Below are 18237 nucleotides of genomic sequence, written 5' to 3' on the forward strand. Positions count from 1 at the left end.
TTGTCTCATATGAATGGGTGCATCTGGATCACTATCCTGATCAATTAAAAACCACAAGCAGACATGCTTATTTTATCTACGTCCCAGAACTTTATATATTCAAGTTGCTCGAATTCTTTTTTTCTTTTCGAATCTTCCCTTTGGGAATATGAGACAGGATTTTATATTCAGGTAGGTGCAGTCAGTATATTAGGCACATTGTTTCAAAGTAGATTTTAACTTAAGGTCTAGAAAAATGCATTGTTTCCTTTTTTTTTTTTTTAAGTTGAATTGATTTATTTTGCTATTTCCACAAATCAATCACAGACAGGTCTCAAGGAGGGGGTTTCCCGTTACTCCTTCCCCCCACTGTGGCCATTCCCATGTGGCGATCAGCTCACGGGACAGAGACCAGGCCACGTGCACCTGGGAGGTGCACCCACGCTTCGCCCTGCCCAGCTGCCCCAAAGACGCCTGCACACAGCAAGGCCACCGCCTCACCTGGCTCAAGTTGATGTTGTCGTCCAGCTGGCTCAGAGTCGCCCTGATGCTGTTGCACACGGCCTCCGCGGCGGGTGTGGAGCACACAGGGTCGCCGAGCGACTGCTCCAGGTCCATCTTAACGTTGCTCAGGACGGTGCTGAGTCGTGCGGACGACATTTTCAGCTCCTCCAGGATGTTGTTCAATTTCACCAGGGCGTCCTTGGTGTCTCTGATGGCTGTAGAGATACAGGCCGCCTCAGAATACAGGCACCCACCAGGCTGGCAACGGCAGAATCCCTTCACATCTGCAGAAGTCCCCTACGGGGCCTCGAGATGTGCTTGCAAGTGTCACGGGAAGGCCACCAGAGGAGCCTGTGTGAGGGACAGGCTGAGAGGGACACACGGACATCGGTGGCCTGCTCTGCCAGCCACTCCGACCAGCTCAGCCCTCCCACCTGGGGGACGCGATGGGACAGCTGGTGTGGCGTTCCGTGGCCAGCACTGGGGCAGCAGCCCCGGGAGACGGGGTGGCCCTCCAGGCATCACCCAGCCCTGAAGAGGCCAGCTCAGACAAGCGAGCAGTTTTAACGTGCACCCAAAACTGACCCCACCTGGACACACGTTAGCTGTTGCTATTCAAAGATCTGGAATCGAACGCAGAGCAATGGTGACGAGCACGGTGTTTGGATTCAGGCAGGTCTAAGTGCAGGTCCAAGCTGCCCTCCGGGCTGTGCAACCAGAAGCCAGTTCCTGCACGTTCCCCGGCAATGTCCTCACCCACAAATGGGGACACCACCCCATGCTCGTCAGGAAACGTGCGGACTAGAACGCTCACCCTGAACCTCCTCAGTGAGGAGGGCAGTGAGTCCCTCTGTTTTACTGGGGGCGCCCCGCGGCCTGAAACACATTCTTATACTAGGAAACCCCTAATAATGGTCTGCTATTCCGATCGCTCTGGGGCACAGAGCCCCGCATGTACAAGCAGGGAGCTGGCAGGTTCCAGGTGTGCTGTGCAGTGACTTACAGCCACAGCGGGAGAAGCAGGGGACTTAAACTAGAGGCTTTGTCTTCTTCCAGGCGAGGGAGTCTTCCAGGCTCACAAAACTGATGGCCAAGCCACAACTGGGCGTGGCTAGGGGAACAACTGCTCTGAAAAACGCATTTTCCCAACTTTCTGGGCAACCACATTCACTTGAGTGCTGAGAGCCCAACACACACACACACACACAGTTTACTGCTTCCGTGTGGTGGAATCAAAAGTAGTTTGAGGTCTCATCTGATGCCAGTTCTGTTACTGCCTTGCGCCCTTGGCGAACTCCTACGCCTCTTGGGATCTCGGTCTCCTTGTCTGTAAATTAGGAAGCCGGCTGGGTCATCTCGGTGACCAGGAGAGACTGTAGTTCCAGGCTGTGTCCTAGTGCGTGTGCCCTTAGGAAGTGGCACTGCCTGCGCCATCTGAGTTGGCACCCCAGCAGCTGCTTTTTCTGAGCCCTGGGGAAGCTTCCAGGATGGGACTGTGTGACTCTCCGTCCCGAATTCTATCGCCTCATCTGAATAGCAACGTAGAGTCTGCTTCAAGCAATCATTTCTCTTGAATTTTGCTCCAGTTGCATCGTAACAGCGTTTGAGACGATAATGACATTGAAGACGGTATCAAAGAGACCCTTGGGGCCTCGGTTTCCCATCTCTTCCACCTCCTCCCAGAATGAGCAGCAGAGGGGAGCTGCCGCCCGCCCGGTAGAGGCCCGGCAAACATCTGCCACAGCTCAGCCAGGGACAAAGCCCACAGCTGCAACCAGGCGCGCAGCAGAGAAGCCAGGGAGCATCTGGATACACCTCATGCCGCCGTGCACCTCCTCCCCACCTTGTGCGGGCACCGCGCGCCGGGTGCCTTTCCGCTGGGACTTCGAGGTGAGTTATTTAAAGGCAAGACACAAACAACAACAAAAAACGATGGATGATGACACAGCTGATAGCCCAGAGAACACGCGTCCAGTTAGTCACCGTCTGTTGACATTCTGGGTGATGGGTACCATTCTGTTATGTCCCAAGGGCCGAGAGGTATAAGTACACATATATTTTCCAAGGGCTTCCGAGGATCTTCTGTAACATCTAGTGGGTCATAACTCTGGGAGTCAGGTCAGGCCTAACAAGGTCACCTGGGCTATGTCCCTGAAGTCAGTGAGAAGATATTTCAGACTCTCCATTTGAGTTAGTCACCAGCTCCCGGCACACGTCCTTCACGGACCCCGTGTGCAGCTCACACACGATGCCCACAGACACACTGGCCTGTGCCTGTGCTCTCTGGGGGCTGTGGCACACGTAAGCCCGCGGAGAATTGTAGCAAAAAAATCTGCCGAAGCAGTTGATTAAGCACATTTTTAAAAGCCCTGGCAACACCTGAGGCTGAACCTTCACTTATTGGCCTGACTTAAGAATAACAGAACTTTAATACTAATACGTGAGGCACTGAAGAGAAAAAATAAATGTCTTTTCATTGCCTTTAATCCAAAGAGAATTATAATTCAAACATGAAAACCTGGGTAAACCGTGGGGCAGAAAGTCAGGGTCCCCGCCACCCACATGGCCTTCGCAGAGTCTGGGAGGTGATCTTGGCAGACCAATACTCGAATGCACGACGTGTGAGGGGCATGGGGCACAGGGGCGCCTGGCATCCCCCATGGCCACACCTGCTCTGGACACCACATTGCTGTGGACGGCTCGGATCACCCACATCTTCACACTCCTGAGTGCACGCAAACACCATCGAGGCTGGTCCGGGCGGCACAGGCTTTATAGCCAGACCGGGTCCGAATCCCAGCTCCGCCACGTCCCGCTCCCTGACCTCGGACTGCGTACACCGCCCCTGGGCCTTCCTGTCTTGAGCTGGTACGATGCAGGTGACTGCACCGCCCACAGAGCTGTGAGCAGGGACGAATGTGATGTGGGAGAAGCAGCTGGTACCCAGCACAGACGTTTCTCCACACCTGGAAGGGCCTGGGGGAATCTTTTTCTTTGCCCATTTTTGCAGTCGAATATGCTTGCATTAAGGCCAGTCTATCTGCTTGCCGCTACCATCCACTGTGGTGACCTGGAATATATTATGATGCCTGTTTTTACTTTGCAGAACTTGTTCTTTCTGGAGAAGAGGGAAGAGGACTCGAAAGTTCCACAGGCTGCTCTCTTCGGGAGCACAAGTCCACAGCTTTCCTGGGAGGCTTAGACAGTCGGCACTGCCGGCTGCGCGGGCCACCGGTCCCTGCGGCCACCGGCTCTGCCATCCTCACCCGTGCGCTCGTCTGGGTTCCAAAAACCTTCACCCACAGGAACCGTGGCCGGTGCCTGTCACACTGCGCCACGCCTCTTTCCAGTGGCTTGTAGACCATCAGGATGACAACCGTGACGCACCTTTTAAAAAACACGGTTGTACAGCATGTGCCTCCGTCTGGCACAGACTGCGGCCCCAGCCCAGTGGAAAGGAGACCGTGGGAAGGGAGACCGTGGGAAGGGAGACCGTGGGAAGGGAAAGCGAGTCTGGGGAGCCCGAGACTTCTGGCTAGGACGCGCTCTCTGTCATTTCTGTCTGTCACCGCACTTACCTTCTGCCATGGCCTTGATGTCGTTGAGAACAGGGATCACTTTGGGCCTTAGCTGCTGGTGAATCCTGCCTCCTAGCAATGACTTAATATCTAAATTCAAAGAAGCAGAGGGAGTGTGAGGTCTTCCCCTGCACCCCTCCCCCCACCCATGCTCTCTGCAAGGCAGGACATCCGGCCTGGGACATCCCCTTCAGTCTCTGCCACCCTGAAATCCCATTTGTATTCCACCTGGCCGAGTGTTGACTCTTTTCAAAGTCCCCATACCAGCGGTGCCCCCCATGAGAAATTGATAGCAGAGACTCAGTATTTAATTGTACTAGGGACACGGCGTCTTGAACTGTGACTACTTGCGGCCCTGATGTCTCCGGCTACACCAGGGTCTCTCGACCATGGTGCCACCGCCATTAGCGGCCGGATAATTCCCTGCTGTGGCGGCTGCTTGTCCTGTGCCCTGTGGGATTTCGCAGGCATCCCTGGTCTCCACCAAGAGATGCCGGTAGCCCTGCCCCCACCCCTCACCTGGCTGGGACAATCGAAGACGTCTCTGGGCGCTGGGAACCCCTGATCAAGGCCGCGTGAGCACTACCTGTGGGCAGCAGGGACCAGCAGGCCCCGCCGGCTTCTCCAGGGCCTCTCTCTGTCTTTAACAAGGAATGTGACAGAGACCCACTTCCGCCCTCACACGGGGCACAAAGAAGCGCTTGTGACGACAAGAAGCAAAGCATTTAGGAGACGCCAGGTTCTCCCCTGAGTGACCTGCACACGCAGTAACCGAGGGAACCACCGCTCCGGTCCCCCCCTGCACACACACTGCAGGGGAGGCACACTCAGTCACCGCTCGTCCACGTTGTGTGCCAGGTGGCCGTAGCCACGGCCAGCCAAAACAGACAGACAAAAAAATCGAGGCGCTTTTACGTTTCACTTACTGTCCAGATCCGAGAATGCCTTTTTCTTAGTGGTGTTGTACTGGCTAACTGCAAAGCTGATTTGCTAAAATAAAAGAAAATACATGGATGATGTGTTATAGAACTGTACCCCTGAAACCTATATAATTTCATGAACCAATGTCACCCCAATAAATTCAACAATAAATAAATACATAAATAAAATAATATGAAACTTTCTCTTCTTCAGTCCAAAGCCACAATAAAAAGAGATTCAGCCCTGGCCAGTTTGGCTGAGCAGTACAGCATTGGCCCGGGAACCAATGAGTCACGGGTTCGATTCCGGTCAAGGGCACGTACCTCGGCTGCAGTTCGTCCCTGGCTTCGGTTGGGGTCGTGCAGGAGGCACCCAGTCGATGTGCCCCTCTCACGTCAATGTTTCTCTCTCTCTCCATCTCTCTCCCTCCCACTCTATCTGAAGATAAATAGAAAAATATCCTCAGGTGAGGATTAAAAAAAATAGAGAGAGATCCAACATAGAAAAATGATTCCAAACGCAAACTGCTTAAAAAGATACCACATTTCAGCCCTGGCCAGTTTGGCTCAGCAGTTAGAGCGTCAGCCTGCAGTCCAGAGAGACCCGGGTTCAGTTCCCGCTAAGGGCATGTACCTCAGTTGCAGTTTGTCCCAGCCCTGGTTGGTCGTGTGGGTGGCAGCCACTCGATGTGTCCCTTTCACGTCAATGTTTCTCTCTCTCTCTCTTTTCCTCTCTCTCCCTCCCACTCTATCTGAACAGAAAATGGAAAAATATCCTCAGGTGAAGATACAAAAAAAAAAAAAGATACCACATTTCAGAGATGTTTCCATTTTCTGACACCCAGACTTCTTAACAATACTCCAAGGCTCATTGGCTTATGAAACAGACTGTATCATTGCTCGGGATTCTGTGCAGCTGCTACGAGGCTGGTCTGGGTGGGGCCGGCGTGGCTGGGGACACATGGACCCCTCACTCTATGTGGCCTCTCGGCTTCCAAGCGTCCGGCCTGGGCGTTTTCACACTGTGTCCCAGCAGTAAGAGAAGGCCACCCCCGAAAGGCTGGACGCTGCTGGCTAGTACAAGGTCACGTCCGCGGAGTTCTTTTGATCAAAGCAAGTCACAGAGACGGCCCGGATTTGAGGGGTGTAAGCATCCACCTCTGGAGGAACCAGGAAGAACCCGAGGCCGTCTGTAACCTGCCACACCAGGACCGGTTATCAGCGGCTGTTCCTGAGCTGCCCCGGGGGCTGCTGGCTCGCGGGTGTCATAGCACTTCCCACAGCCTGCACACGCCGCTGTTTCACGGTCTTCCCAGTGAGGACGTGTCATTACTTAATGCTCCCTTTCTCCCCCGACTAGAGTAAGGGTAAACCTCTTATTATGTTTGGGGCCAGGAATGTTTCCTCTGTAAAAGGACTATATTCATTCTCTGCCTTAGTTTTTATAGACTCCTCAAGAGCTCTTCATATATTTCAAAGTAGATAAGTCTTCCCCAAAGTCATAACAATTTACGATCCTTCCACGTTTATGAAAGCAGCCCCAACCTTCACCAGCAACGATCGCTATGTATTTAATTTGCCAGCGTTGTAGGCGGAAAGGTTTCTCTGGGAGACTTCAGCACGACAGGTAAAAATAGTATGAATTTGTACCCACAGACTGGAGAAATGAAACACTTCCTTCTCTGTATTGCTGTAAAGTGACGAATAAAATTAGCTTCTCTAATCTCAGTATTTAAAAAATGCCTCCTTTGCTCTTTTCATTCCACCCACGTGTTTAAAAATGAGTCTAATATTTAATGTCAGTATTTTTCAGACAGTACTGAACTTGGAAGAACACACCCTGTGTGAGGAGACACGTGGATTCTGACGGGCTTCTCTGGATAAATCCCACACGAGCGCACTGTTCTCTGCGGGTGGGTACCCACCTGCTCAGCAACATATGCTCGGGCTGGTTTCTGCTCAGACATTTTAAAATTTTAATTTATCTTTACTGTTGAAAGTATTACAGATGTTCATCCTTTTTGTCCCCATTGACACCTCGCTGCTCCTGCCCACCCCCTTCACCTCACTGTTACCTGTGTCCATTGGTTGTGACTACACGCAAACACGTTCTCTGGTTAATCACTTCCCGCACCCCCTTCCGTCTGAGGTTTGTCGGTCTGTTCCCTGCTTCCAAGTCTCTGGATCTATTTAGCTCATACGTTTATTTTGTTCATTACATTCCACAAATAAGTGGTATTTGTCTTGCTCTGACCGGCTTATTTCACTTAGCATAATACTCCCCGGGTCTCTCCATGTCGACTCAAACTTTCTAAAAACAATGTTCTGAACAGGCAAGACATCAACATATTACTGGGACACAGTAAAAAGGTGCCTTCAGGCCATCATGTTCCCGTCCTCAAAGGCACATGCGTGTGCACGTGTCTCCACTCCCCAATCTATACAGATGTTTGCACATGGATGTTGACAAACACAAAGGTTTCATGACAAAGGTGACTTCATGCAAAAGGACAGTTAGCAACAATGCCAGGAGTATGAGATAATGGCACCCAAAGATATTTTTTCTTTAAAAAAAAAAAATTACGAGACCCTTAAAATGGTTAAGCACTTTTATAATATGTACTATATTTTTTTAAAATACGTTTTTATTGATTTTCTTCGAGAGAGAGGAAGGGAGAGATAGAAACATGGATGTGAGAGAGAAACATCAACTGGCTGCCTCCTGCACGTCCCTTCTGGGGATCGAGCAGGAAACCCAGGTATGTGTACTGCCTAGGAATTGAACTGCAGCCTCTCGGTCCATGGGACCATGCTCAGTCCACTGAGCCACACCAGCTGGGCAATATGTACTATAATTTTATGTTATACCTTAATAAAAGAAAGAACACTGGTTTTAAAATCATGCTTTTATATTCTTTTAGAAATCACTTGCTAGGCCTTTATTTCTTTATCTACCAAATGAAAAGATAACTGCCTACACTAATTCACTGGGTTTCTATAAAGTCCAAATGAAATGGAAAATATATGCAGGAACCCCGAAAGGCCTCAAACACAAAGTACCAGGGGATATACAGACTGGGGTTCTTACCGATGGAGTTTCATTCAGGAAAGTCCTCAAGTCTTTGAAATTGTTGTCTACCAGTTTCCGAGTCTTTTGGATCTGGGTCCTGAGGTGGTGGTTTGCCACGAAACCGAAGATGATACCAATGCTGCAGGAGAACCACAGGGGGAGGAAGACACTTACCGGTGACCGCGGTGGACTGCCCAGGTGCAGGCAGACCACTGAGGGGAAGAGGCGGGGCTCCTGAGCAGAGCCCCCAAAAGCCAGGACCTTCCTCCCCCACCGACCCCCCCCCCCCACTGCTGCAGCCTTCGGGCCAACATCCCATAATCCACCCACCAACGTGGGCCACACATAGGACCCAGGATGCTCAGAATAGACACATAGCCACATGAGATACACTTTCTGTTAAGTACTGAATCTTATCAATGGAACAATGTTCACGATAAACTGCAGAGGAAATAGTCACAGACAAAGGTTATCAGGCAGTGTGTACAGTATTGTCCCGTAGGAACAGACGTGTTCGCAGGTACACGCCCTCCTGTGCAGTGCACACACAACCACACCCCACAAGCACACCCCAGAGAAGACTGTCAGGAAAAACACCAAAATGATAAGACTGTGTCGGGCTTTCTATCGGTTGTCGTTTCTCTAATTGTCTTTGTTAGTTTTTGTATCGTCAGCATTGAAAAGAAATACGAGTCACTTGAGCCTTAAAATGCCGTCTGAAAAGCTGCGAACAGTAATGAACCGGCCGCATCGCTTTACATGAAGCCCAGAACTGTGCAAAGTGATGCTGCCTACAGTCAGCGGTTACATTTGGGGAGGGTAGATAAGGATGTAATTGGTGTGCTCACTTCAAAGAAACTCATGAAAATCTATTTATGACAAGGACACTTTTCATCATGGAAAATATACTTCAATAAAGACCTTCAAAAGCACTATATGAAAAGTTCCTCTACATGAAAATGCAAAACATTTTTCAAGTAAAAAAAGTCTACATTTTATCATTCTGAGGGCTTTCAATGTTGACTAGTTACTAACAATCTCATGACTTAAATTAATTTGATCGATAGGTTAGTTTTTATGTCAAAGCCCTTGTGTTACATTTAAAATCGCTAATTATCAAGGTTGTGCTGGATTTAACCACTAGGTGGCAGTGAAGAATTACATAAACTCAGAATATTTTACGTATAGAAGTCAATAACAAAATTGTTAGTTTGTAACCATTTAAAATAGAAGTTATGAATAGAACAAAGTTTTGATAGAACAAAGTTTTGCAAACTATAGGTCAACTCTGGGGGAAAATTCTGATGCAGACTATCAGGACCTTGTTTCCACACCAAAAGTAACGTTTTTGGTTTTACGCAATCATATGTTTACAGGTAGGGTGGCCAAATGTCCGTTTTTGCATCGAAAGTTCCATGTTCCCAGGAAATCTCTGTCTTAGGTAAATGGGGAGAGTCCCTCACCCCATTCACAGTCATCATTCATTCCAAGGAACATTAGTTCATTGCTGGACTCCCATAAAACCTTTTCCCATAGCTGTATCACACAGGAGCATGAGGTTTCCCAACCGAATCCAAAAAAGTCTATAGCACACAATACTGAACTGTGTTTCTATGTCTAACGAGTTCCCGTGGACTGTGGACTGCAGTAGAAACACGAGATCTCGCCACCGTTGCCCTTGACATCTGTGCGCGCCTGAGAAAGTCCCTCTCTGTGAGCTGCAGCTGGTGTCACAACACTGAAAATCAGGTGAGATTGGTGCTTCTCAAGCTGCAAAGGAAAGGGCTACTGGCTGCCTAAGATTTTTTTTTTTTAAGTTTGGGTTCATGCTGATGGTAATCTTTTTTTCTTATGTTTTTATTGATTTTTTTAGAGAGAGAGGAAGGGAGAGAGATAGAAACATCTATGTGAGAGAGAAGCATCAACCGGCTGCCTCCTGCACGCCCCCTACTGGGGATCCAGCCCGCAACCTTGAGCATGTGCCCTGACGGGAATGGAAACAGGACTTCGCAGTCTATGGGACAATGTTCAATCCACTGAGCCACACCAGCCAGGCTCTGATGGTAATCTTAAAAAAAGTGAATGTTAAAAATATTCTGTGCCACCTGGAATGTCACCTTATAGTCCATTTTTGTCAGTCTTAAGTCTGCATTGGCATTTGAGGCTGACTTTATACCATCGCAATAGTAGTTAAGTGATGCCAAATAAAGCCGAATGACCCACAGTGATGGCTTAGGAGCAGTGTGGACAGAAGAAAAACAAAGTTGAGTCATAACAGTGTATTTGGGATTTTATTTATCATGCCAAATTTCAAACACCCGTAATAAGTCAGGACACCTGCCTACAACATGATTTCAGAGCGGGGCCCCTGCTGTCTCTCCCCACGTCCAAGGTATCTGTCATTCATCATGCTCCAGACCCAGTGCATCACATAAAAAGTCAAAGTGAACTTGAGGAACAAACAGCAAGTCCAAGTCCTCTTGGCCTTCGCTGACACCCCCCTCCCCAAACCTCTTTGCCTTGAACTCCCAGAGGGCTCCCCTGAAATCCTGATGGGCTGTTTCTCACTTCATACTCTGTTTTGTCTTTATTTTTACCTGTGCTGAGTTTCTTTTAAAAGAGATGGAAACTGCTTCTTTGTCAATTTTGCATAACGTAGGGTCTCTCACCCATGGTGGATGCTCAGTGAAGGGGGTTTTCAAGACTGGACTTTGTTTCATTTGGTCCATTTAGACGATTAGCCGTGTGTTTGGAGTGTCCAAGTCAGAAACTGTCTTTGTTCCTTTATTGAATAAATGCCTTTACTCAAAGATCGTCAATCAGTATAATGAGTTGCAATATGACACTGGATTTCAATGCAACATACAGTATTTTTAAAAGATCCATATCGATGATGGATCCAATTAAAAGGAAAGCGGTGATCATTTTTCTAAAGCTGCAGTAAACAGAATTCTGGGATAGACTTCAGCAATTGTCAAAGCTGATTTTGAGACCCCTGACACCCTGCAAATTTTATATTTAAATTAAGCAGGGAAAATTCAACTGCCGACATAGGCAGGAAGGAAGCTGAAGGTCTAAGGGGGGTGGGCAGCCGCTCCGAAGTCCTGGCACATGCCCCCAAGATGGCAGACCAGTTTGCCAGAGCTTCACGAAAATCTGGAAATCTGCATTCCTATGTAAAAATCTCCCGCTTTTCAATATTAGCAACTAATCAAAGGAAAAAAAAAAAAACTTTAAATACCAGAAAACCAACTGGTCTCCATTTGTAATCTCTAATCGGAAACTTCTATATAAACACAAGAGCTATCAAAAAATGTACTTTTTGTATGCAGTACAAGAAAATATATAGAAAATTTTAACAGAAAATAAGCATTTCAATTTTCATGGCATATTAGCATGATATCTCCTGCATTTCATCATGGACTGATGAATTTTCTCACATGTACACTTAAAAGTAAATACTTAAAGCTTTTAAAGAGTAAGACTGAATCTTTAAAATTTGTAGCAATATTTTCTACCAATTTCTACTGGTTTAATGAAATTAGCCAGTGAAAGACAAATAAATGCTTTCAGTCTGGAACTGTTCTCTTATTTTTTTTTAAGATAATTTTAAATTTAAAGTTCAAATAATTAGCCTTCTCGTTCGCATGAAGAGCCTCGTGATTTGCTGGCTCAATTTCTTTTCTGGAACCTTGTGGCCTCTCAGCCAGGAATTGACAATCACGTCGGTATGAAAAATGAACTTTGAGAAATAGCCATCTTCCTGAAAACATCTGGGATTCAATTCCCCCGTGGTAACGGGCGAACACTGATTTATCGTGCTCAGAAACTGAGAGATACACCGGAGCAATAAAGGCACGGGTGTCCTTTCTCACTGTTTATAACCGTTCGTGGAATTCTCAAAACCGCAGTGATGCAAGCGCAAAGGAGAGAGAAGAGGAAACTTGGCTATTTCTGGAGTCACACACATCTGCTGAAGGAATCTGCAGTGAGCGGTGGAAACTCCATCTTCCACGGACGGTCCCACCCCAGGAACACACCGCCTGTGGGACTCGAGCGCGGCGGCCTCTGGAAAGGCTCACGCGGCGACAGAACCTGGCCACGCACGTTCCACGCGCGCGAGGGGCGCTTTCTCCTTACCGCCCACGCCTTCCCCAGTTAGAAAATAAAATCTAAGTGTTCTTAAATTAAAAAAAAAAGAGGTAGATGGAAAATTCGAGTCAAGACGAATTTAGAAACCAAATTTATTTTCTATCGTAACATTTCCTATAGAGACACAAAATAGAATTGAGCCTGATAAAAGGCAGGTGAACGCCCGTGCCTGGGTTTCTGAACTTTCAAAAACATCGGATGTCAGTATGTAAAGATGCTCTGTCCGTCGTATCCAAGCTCTTTCCTGTCTGCACCCCAGTTGTCTTCGCACACCTTCCCCTCCTACCGAATCCGATGCTGTGGGCGCCCCTCCCCATCACTCCTGACGAGACCTCTGTGCTCCCCGCCCTTCTCTCCTGCGCTCAGTGGGTGGCTTGCGCATCCCACACAGCTGCTATTCACACGCGGAAGAACCTTGCAAACTCGTAAGGGTTTACAGGGAAGACATCAAAACAGCTGTTCTAGCCCTGGCCGGTTTGGCTCAGCGGTTAGAGCGTCTGCCTGCGGTCCGGAGGGACCCAGGTTCGGTTCCCGCTAAGGGCACGTACCTCGGTTGCAGTTTGTCCCCGGCCCTGGTTGGTCGTGCGGGTGGCAGCCACTCGATGTGTCCCTTCACATCGATGTTTCTCTCTCTCTCTCTCCCTTCCTCTCTCTCCCTCCCACTCTATCTGTACAAAAAATGGAAAAATATCCTCGGGTGAGGATAAAAAAAAACCAAAAAACAGCTGTTCTAGATTTAACAATTCAAGCCAAAGAAATGGAAACTTCTAGTCTGAATTTAAATTAAACAAAGCGATCTCAAACACCATGTTTCTTTAGGCCTTTTTCTCATTTATATATAAATCCAGTGTATTACGTGAAGTGAATTACTTTTAAATATGTCGCTCAGACTCAAATTCATCACTTAGACGCACATAATTGGTCAACTTTCATTTAATTGCACTGAAATTTAAAATTCTGATTTTCAAATTAATAAGATTTACTTGGGTGGGGAAAATATTTTAACTGAATATAAAGGAGGCTCTAGAATCACAATCTGTTTTTTTTTTTTTTAATTTTCTGAACTAAAATATACTCAAGAGAAAAAATGAACAAAATTTGTTTGATGGATCTGAGCTCTCTAGAATAAAAAAATTACAGCATTCATTTTACATATAAATGAAAGCTGAATTTATTTATGACTTTGTGGCTTTATTGTTTATATATTTTGGTGTTTAAACATAATGTAAATAATTCAATCAATTCAGGGTGAACTATAAGATATAACACGTAATTATATGTAATGCAAATAAAAGTCCAATTTAAAAATAGAAACCCTGCCCTGGCCAGTTTAGCTCAGCGGTTAGAGCATCAGCCTGCTGTCCAGAGAGACCTGGGTTCGGTTTCTGCTGAGGGCATGTACCTCGGTTGCAGTTTGTCCCCGGCCCTGGTTGGGCCATGTAGGTGGCAGCCACTCGATGTGTCCTTTCCACATCGATGTTTCTCTCTCTCTTCCTCTCTCTCCCTCCTGCTCTATCTGAATAAAAAAATGGAAAAATGTCCTCGGGTGAGGATGAAAAAACAAAAATAGAAACCCTATACAAGATAAATTTCTCACTCAAAAAAAAAATTGAAATCTCCTTATTACATATGTAAACACTTGTTCAAAAAATCTAACTCTAACCCTAACCCTAAACCTAAATTCAACCTTAACACTAAGTCTAACACTATACCTAAACCCAGCCTAACCTTAACGCTGACAAAGAACAAAACAAAACAGAAAACATTTATTTGGGTAAATGAGTAACTACATGCTATAAAGACTATTTCTGAAATTACATCGTATGTATTTCTATCAAGTGAAAACTATTAAATTGTTGGTCAGTGATCACCCTAAGGGCAAGTATTTTCAAATGACATTTTCTCATCTGAGCCCCATCCTTGCTGTGCAGGGTGTACTAAGAGGGAGAAGCGCTTCGGTCTCGGTCTTTGCATGAATAAAAGATGTGTGTTTCAGCCTTCTGGGACACGCACAAGACATGGGCTACAGCGGGCATTTTTCTGGTAGCTGGGGAGGAGGTAACAGCTATAAGGCCCACACATTCCTGGACATACTTCACATGCAAAGCAGAGAGACAGGGATATCTGGAATTAAATGTGTCTCCATCCTAACTTGCCTTACAGAATTAAATGTATATGAACAGGTTCAAATTATTTACAGAGAGACACAGAGACAGAGACAACAGGGAGACAGAGGAGAGAGATAGAGAGGCCCACAGGCTTCATCTCACAGAGAGAACACAAAATAGCCCTGCTGGTCAAACATGAATCAGCTAACGCATGCGCTTGGGTCTTGTTCACGAGTATATTTTTAAAGTCTATTATTTCACTATTTTCAGCAAAAGTATGTCTTTGCCAAAAAAAAACTATATATATATATATATCACTGCCCTGGAAAACGTGGTCATGCACTGGGTCTCTGCTTTTTGTGGGGCTGTTCTGGTGGTTCAGGTTTGTTGTTTTTTGTTGTTGTTTTTTTTTATCCTCACCTGAGGACATTTTTCCATTTTTTGTTCAGGTAGAGTGGGAGGGAGAGAGAGGAACAGAGAGAGAGAGAGAAACATCGATGTGAAAGAAACACATCGAGTGGCTGCCACCCGCACAACCGACCAGGGCCGGGGACAAACTGCAACCGAGGTACGCGCCCTTAGCGGGAACCGAACCCGGGTCTCTCAGGACCGCAGGCCGATGTTCTAACTGCTGAACCAAACCGGCCAGGGCGGTGGTTCAGGTTTAATGTTTAGTGTACGAGGACAGCAGGTGATGAATGACTGAAGGACACAAAAGATCTGCTACAGTAAGAAGTCGGTGTCCTTCCTTCCCCTCCTCCACTGCGGATTTCTGCCCCACAGGCTGTGGCCAGGGTCCCGGCAGTCCGTCCGCACGAGCTCTGTGCAAATAAACCAGGGCTCGGTGCCCCCTCCTGTCTTGTTCTATCGTGGCTGCCGTGCTGTACCCATGGTCTGGGAGCTGCTTTTCCACTTCATCTCGGCTGGGGGCTGTTTCGAACCAGCATGCCGCAAGCCGCCCAGTCCTTTCCAGAGGGCAGAGTGTATTTCAATAATTGGACACCCCAAAACATACATCTCACCCTACTGACGGCACGCTCAAGGAACACTTCTTCTCGAATATGCAGCCAGAACTCCGCTGGTAGACCGGCTTACACTGTTCTATTTACTTTCGATTGCGGTTTAATTCTGTTTTCTGCTTGCATTCCCAAATATCCATTATTTAGCAGCATTTAAAAAATCTTTTCATTTTATATCCTCGCCTGAGGATATGTTTTAATTGATTTTAGAGAGAAAGGAAGGGAGGGAGAGAGAGAGAGAGAGACATTGATTGGTTGCCTCCCTTAGGCGTCCTGACTGGGATTGAACACACAACCTGGGTACATACCCTGACTGCAACCCGTCAGTGTGCGGGATGACGCTCCAACCAACTGAGCCCCACCGGCCAGGGCAAACTTGAAAAGCCTTAACCATGGCTACTAAGCAAATGCAGTACTTAAGAGACACGGTGAGGAGGATGCTGAAGGCGGATCTTTGAGCCCCCTTGAGGCCTTGCATTATCCATGTCCTTGATTTCTGTGGCTAAATGACTGGCTGGTTGAATGAATGGGATGCGGAATGACGACTATCACCACCAGGGGGCCAGTGTCATACAGCACATTCCTCAGCCAAGGAATCTGATTTGGACTGTCAACAGACCGTCACCCTCCTAAAACAAAAGCAGGGTGCCTCAGATCTGCTGGTCAGTTGGAAAACGTTTGGCAGCAGGAGCTACAGAAGAAACATCCTAAATTGCGAGGTGTGCTCCAGCCTTCAACAGCCGGTGGCAGCTTCACTCCAAATTTAAGAAACTAGATCTACTGTCAGAAAGTTAATCCCATTCCACAATATTCTCCAGCTCCCAAATTCAGAGACCTTAAGATCCCTTTGTTTTTTTTGTTTTGTTTTGTTTTTTAATCCTCACCTGAGGACATTTTTCCATTTTTTGTACAGGTAGAGTGGGAGGGAGGGAGAGAGAGAGAGAGAGAGAAACACTGACATGAAGGGACACATCGAGTGGAGACATACCAATCAACTAGCAAATACTTGCTCTGCCTTCCCGCAGGCCGCCTGCCTCCAACAGCTGCTTCAGAGAAAGGGGCTGCTGTTCTGGGGGCAAATGCTTCCTGCCGTCTAAGGTTCGTCAGAACGTCTTCGAGATGAAAAAATACCAACGGGTTGGCTTAGCACGTAGGTGCGGAAAGCTTGATGCTAGTGCTAACTTCTGGTTAGAGTGACATCTTTCCAAGCCATCCTGAGCAAGCATTTTTGTTCTCTCTTTTCTGTTTGTTTGGTTTTGTTTGTTTTTTTTGAGGGGGGGGTGTTTTTGTTCTTTTGTTTTTGTTCTTTTGTTTTAAACTCATGGGCTTAACAGGTCAAGCATGAGATATTGCTCATCCACCAAAAAACCCACCAGCAGCTGTTTGAGACTCTACTTGCCTTATAAACACACCGATCACCAGCAGGGAGACTGCGTAGTACTTCCTCAGGAAGGTCCCATTCCTCTTCTGCCGCTGGTGCATGTCCCCACCACACCTGTGACAACAGCGGCACGCGCAGAAGCAGAGCCCCACCAGAGGCATGAGGATGACAAACAGCAGGCCCAGGACAGCGCAGATGAGGATCCCGAGCTCATAGTGGATGACCTGGAAGTCGAGCAAGAGAAACAGCGTCTACTGTCACACAAAACCAGTAGAACTTTCCATCAGGGGCACGATTCACTCTGCCATCTGTCTGCCACCCGGAGTGTGTGTGCGTTGAAGCTCCTTTTCAAAACAGAGGAAGCGAGATTTGAGTGGCCGGAACACGGGACCGAGCGGTTACTATTTTCTTTCAACTCCCAAGAGAACCTCCAAATGCATGATCGAGTTGCAAATGGTTTCATCTCAACCCCAGACGTAGTCTGCTCATTTTAAAATAGCGTAACAGATACTGGCAGAAGGACTTGCACAGTGAAGAATCTACACATCGGCTGCTTTTCACCAGAAAAACAGGACAGCAGCAGTTATTCAGGATTCAAAGCAGGTTGGAATTGATCAATGAATGACGAGGTCATAGTCAGTTACAAAAGAATCTGGAATACATTGAGGTTCAGAAAAAAGGCTCAAACTTTCTGAGTCAGACACGGCCACTCAGTTTCCCCAGCCACAGACTGGGAATAATAACACATACCTTGTACGGTCGCCGTGAGCAGTGCAGACAATGTAGGATCAGTGATAACGTGCCAAGTCAAGCACCAGGCACGGGGTACACACTGCCCCAGTGGCAGCCTTCACGCGGTGCAGTGAGGCTGGGCATGGCTGCCCGTGTCTCAGACAGTTCCTAGATTCCTAGCACCAGGCACAACCTCTAGATACAACCATGTGACCGAAATATGTTTTCATAACCACTCCTGACTTTATTCTGGGATAAGGAAAAAATCAGTGCAACTGGATGATGAAACTTCATCTCATTCCAATTCACACGCAGTTGTGTTTCCATAAGGCCAGACATTTTTAAAGAGTGGCAGAACATTACAGGTGGCGGTTTGAAACTAACAGGCCAGCGAGGTAGCAGCAGCTCCTGAAGCCAAGCGGAGCAAAGTGAAACAAAACACAGGTGTCGATGTGATGTTTGGGGAAGGAAGGCTGAACGTGGTGTCAGAAGACCAGCCTTCACTCCCTGCAGGAGGCTGCTAGTTCCCCGACCTGGAAATTGTTACGGTAGCACCAACCTCATAGCATCTTGTAAGGGACATATGGTAAAATGATTCAATGTGAAAACAACTAGCCAAGTGCCCACAGCAGATATTCAATCCTTGTTAGTTAATTCTGTGGGCAAATGCTTTAGAGTATTAAGCCAGGGGTACATGGCACTTGAATGTTATCTATTTAGATATTAAGGTTAAGATGCTAAAAAGAAAAAAAAAAAGTGGTGGGATTTTGCTGGTTTCAACTACTCGCTCCTGG

At 47.3% G+C, this 18237-nt stretch overlaps 1 protein-coding gene across 5 annotated transcripts in view; it reads right to left on the reverse strand.

Annotated features, from left to right (window-relative positions):
• Positions 1-18237, reverse strand: part of PROM1 (prominin 1) — a 97708-nt gene that overhangs the window by 30847 nt on the left and 48624 nt on the right. For all 5 annotated transcript variants that reach the window (XM_036278915.1, XM_036278926.1, XM_036278901.1 and 2 more), the window contains 5 exons: positions 16730-16935; positions 8070-8190; positions 4988-5051; positions 4062-4151; positions 481-698 (listed from right to left, as the gene is read on the reverse strand). In XM_036278915.1, coding sequence (XP_036134808.1) covers positions 481-698; positions 4062-4151; positions 4988-5051; positions 8070-8190; positions 16730-16935 — 699 coding nt within the window. The remainder of the gene's footprint in view (positions 1-480; positions 699-4061; positions 4152-4987; positions 5052-8069; positions 8191-16729; positions 16936-18237) is intronic.

Source organism: Molossus molossus, unplaced genomic scaffold (genome assembly GCF_014108415.1).
Source record: "Molossus molossus isolate mMolMol1 unplaced genomic scaffold, mMolMol1.p scaffold_m16_p_1, whole genome shotgun sequence".
Taxonomy (NCBI): Eukaryota; Metazoa; Chordata; class Mammalia; order Chiroptera; family Molossidae; genus Molossus; species Molossus molossus.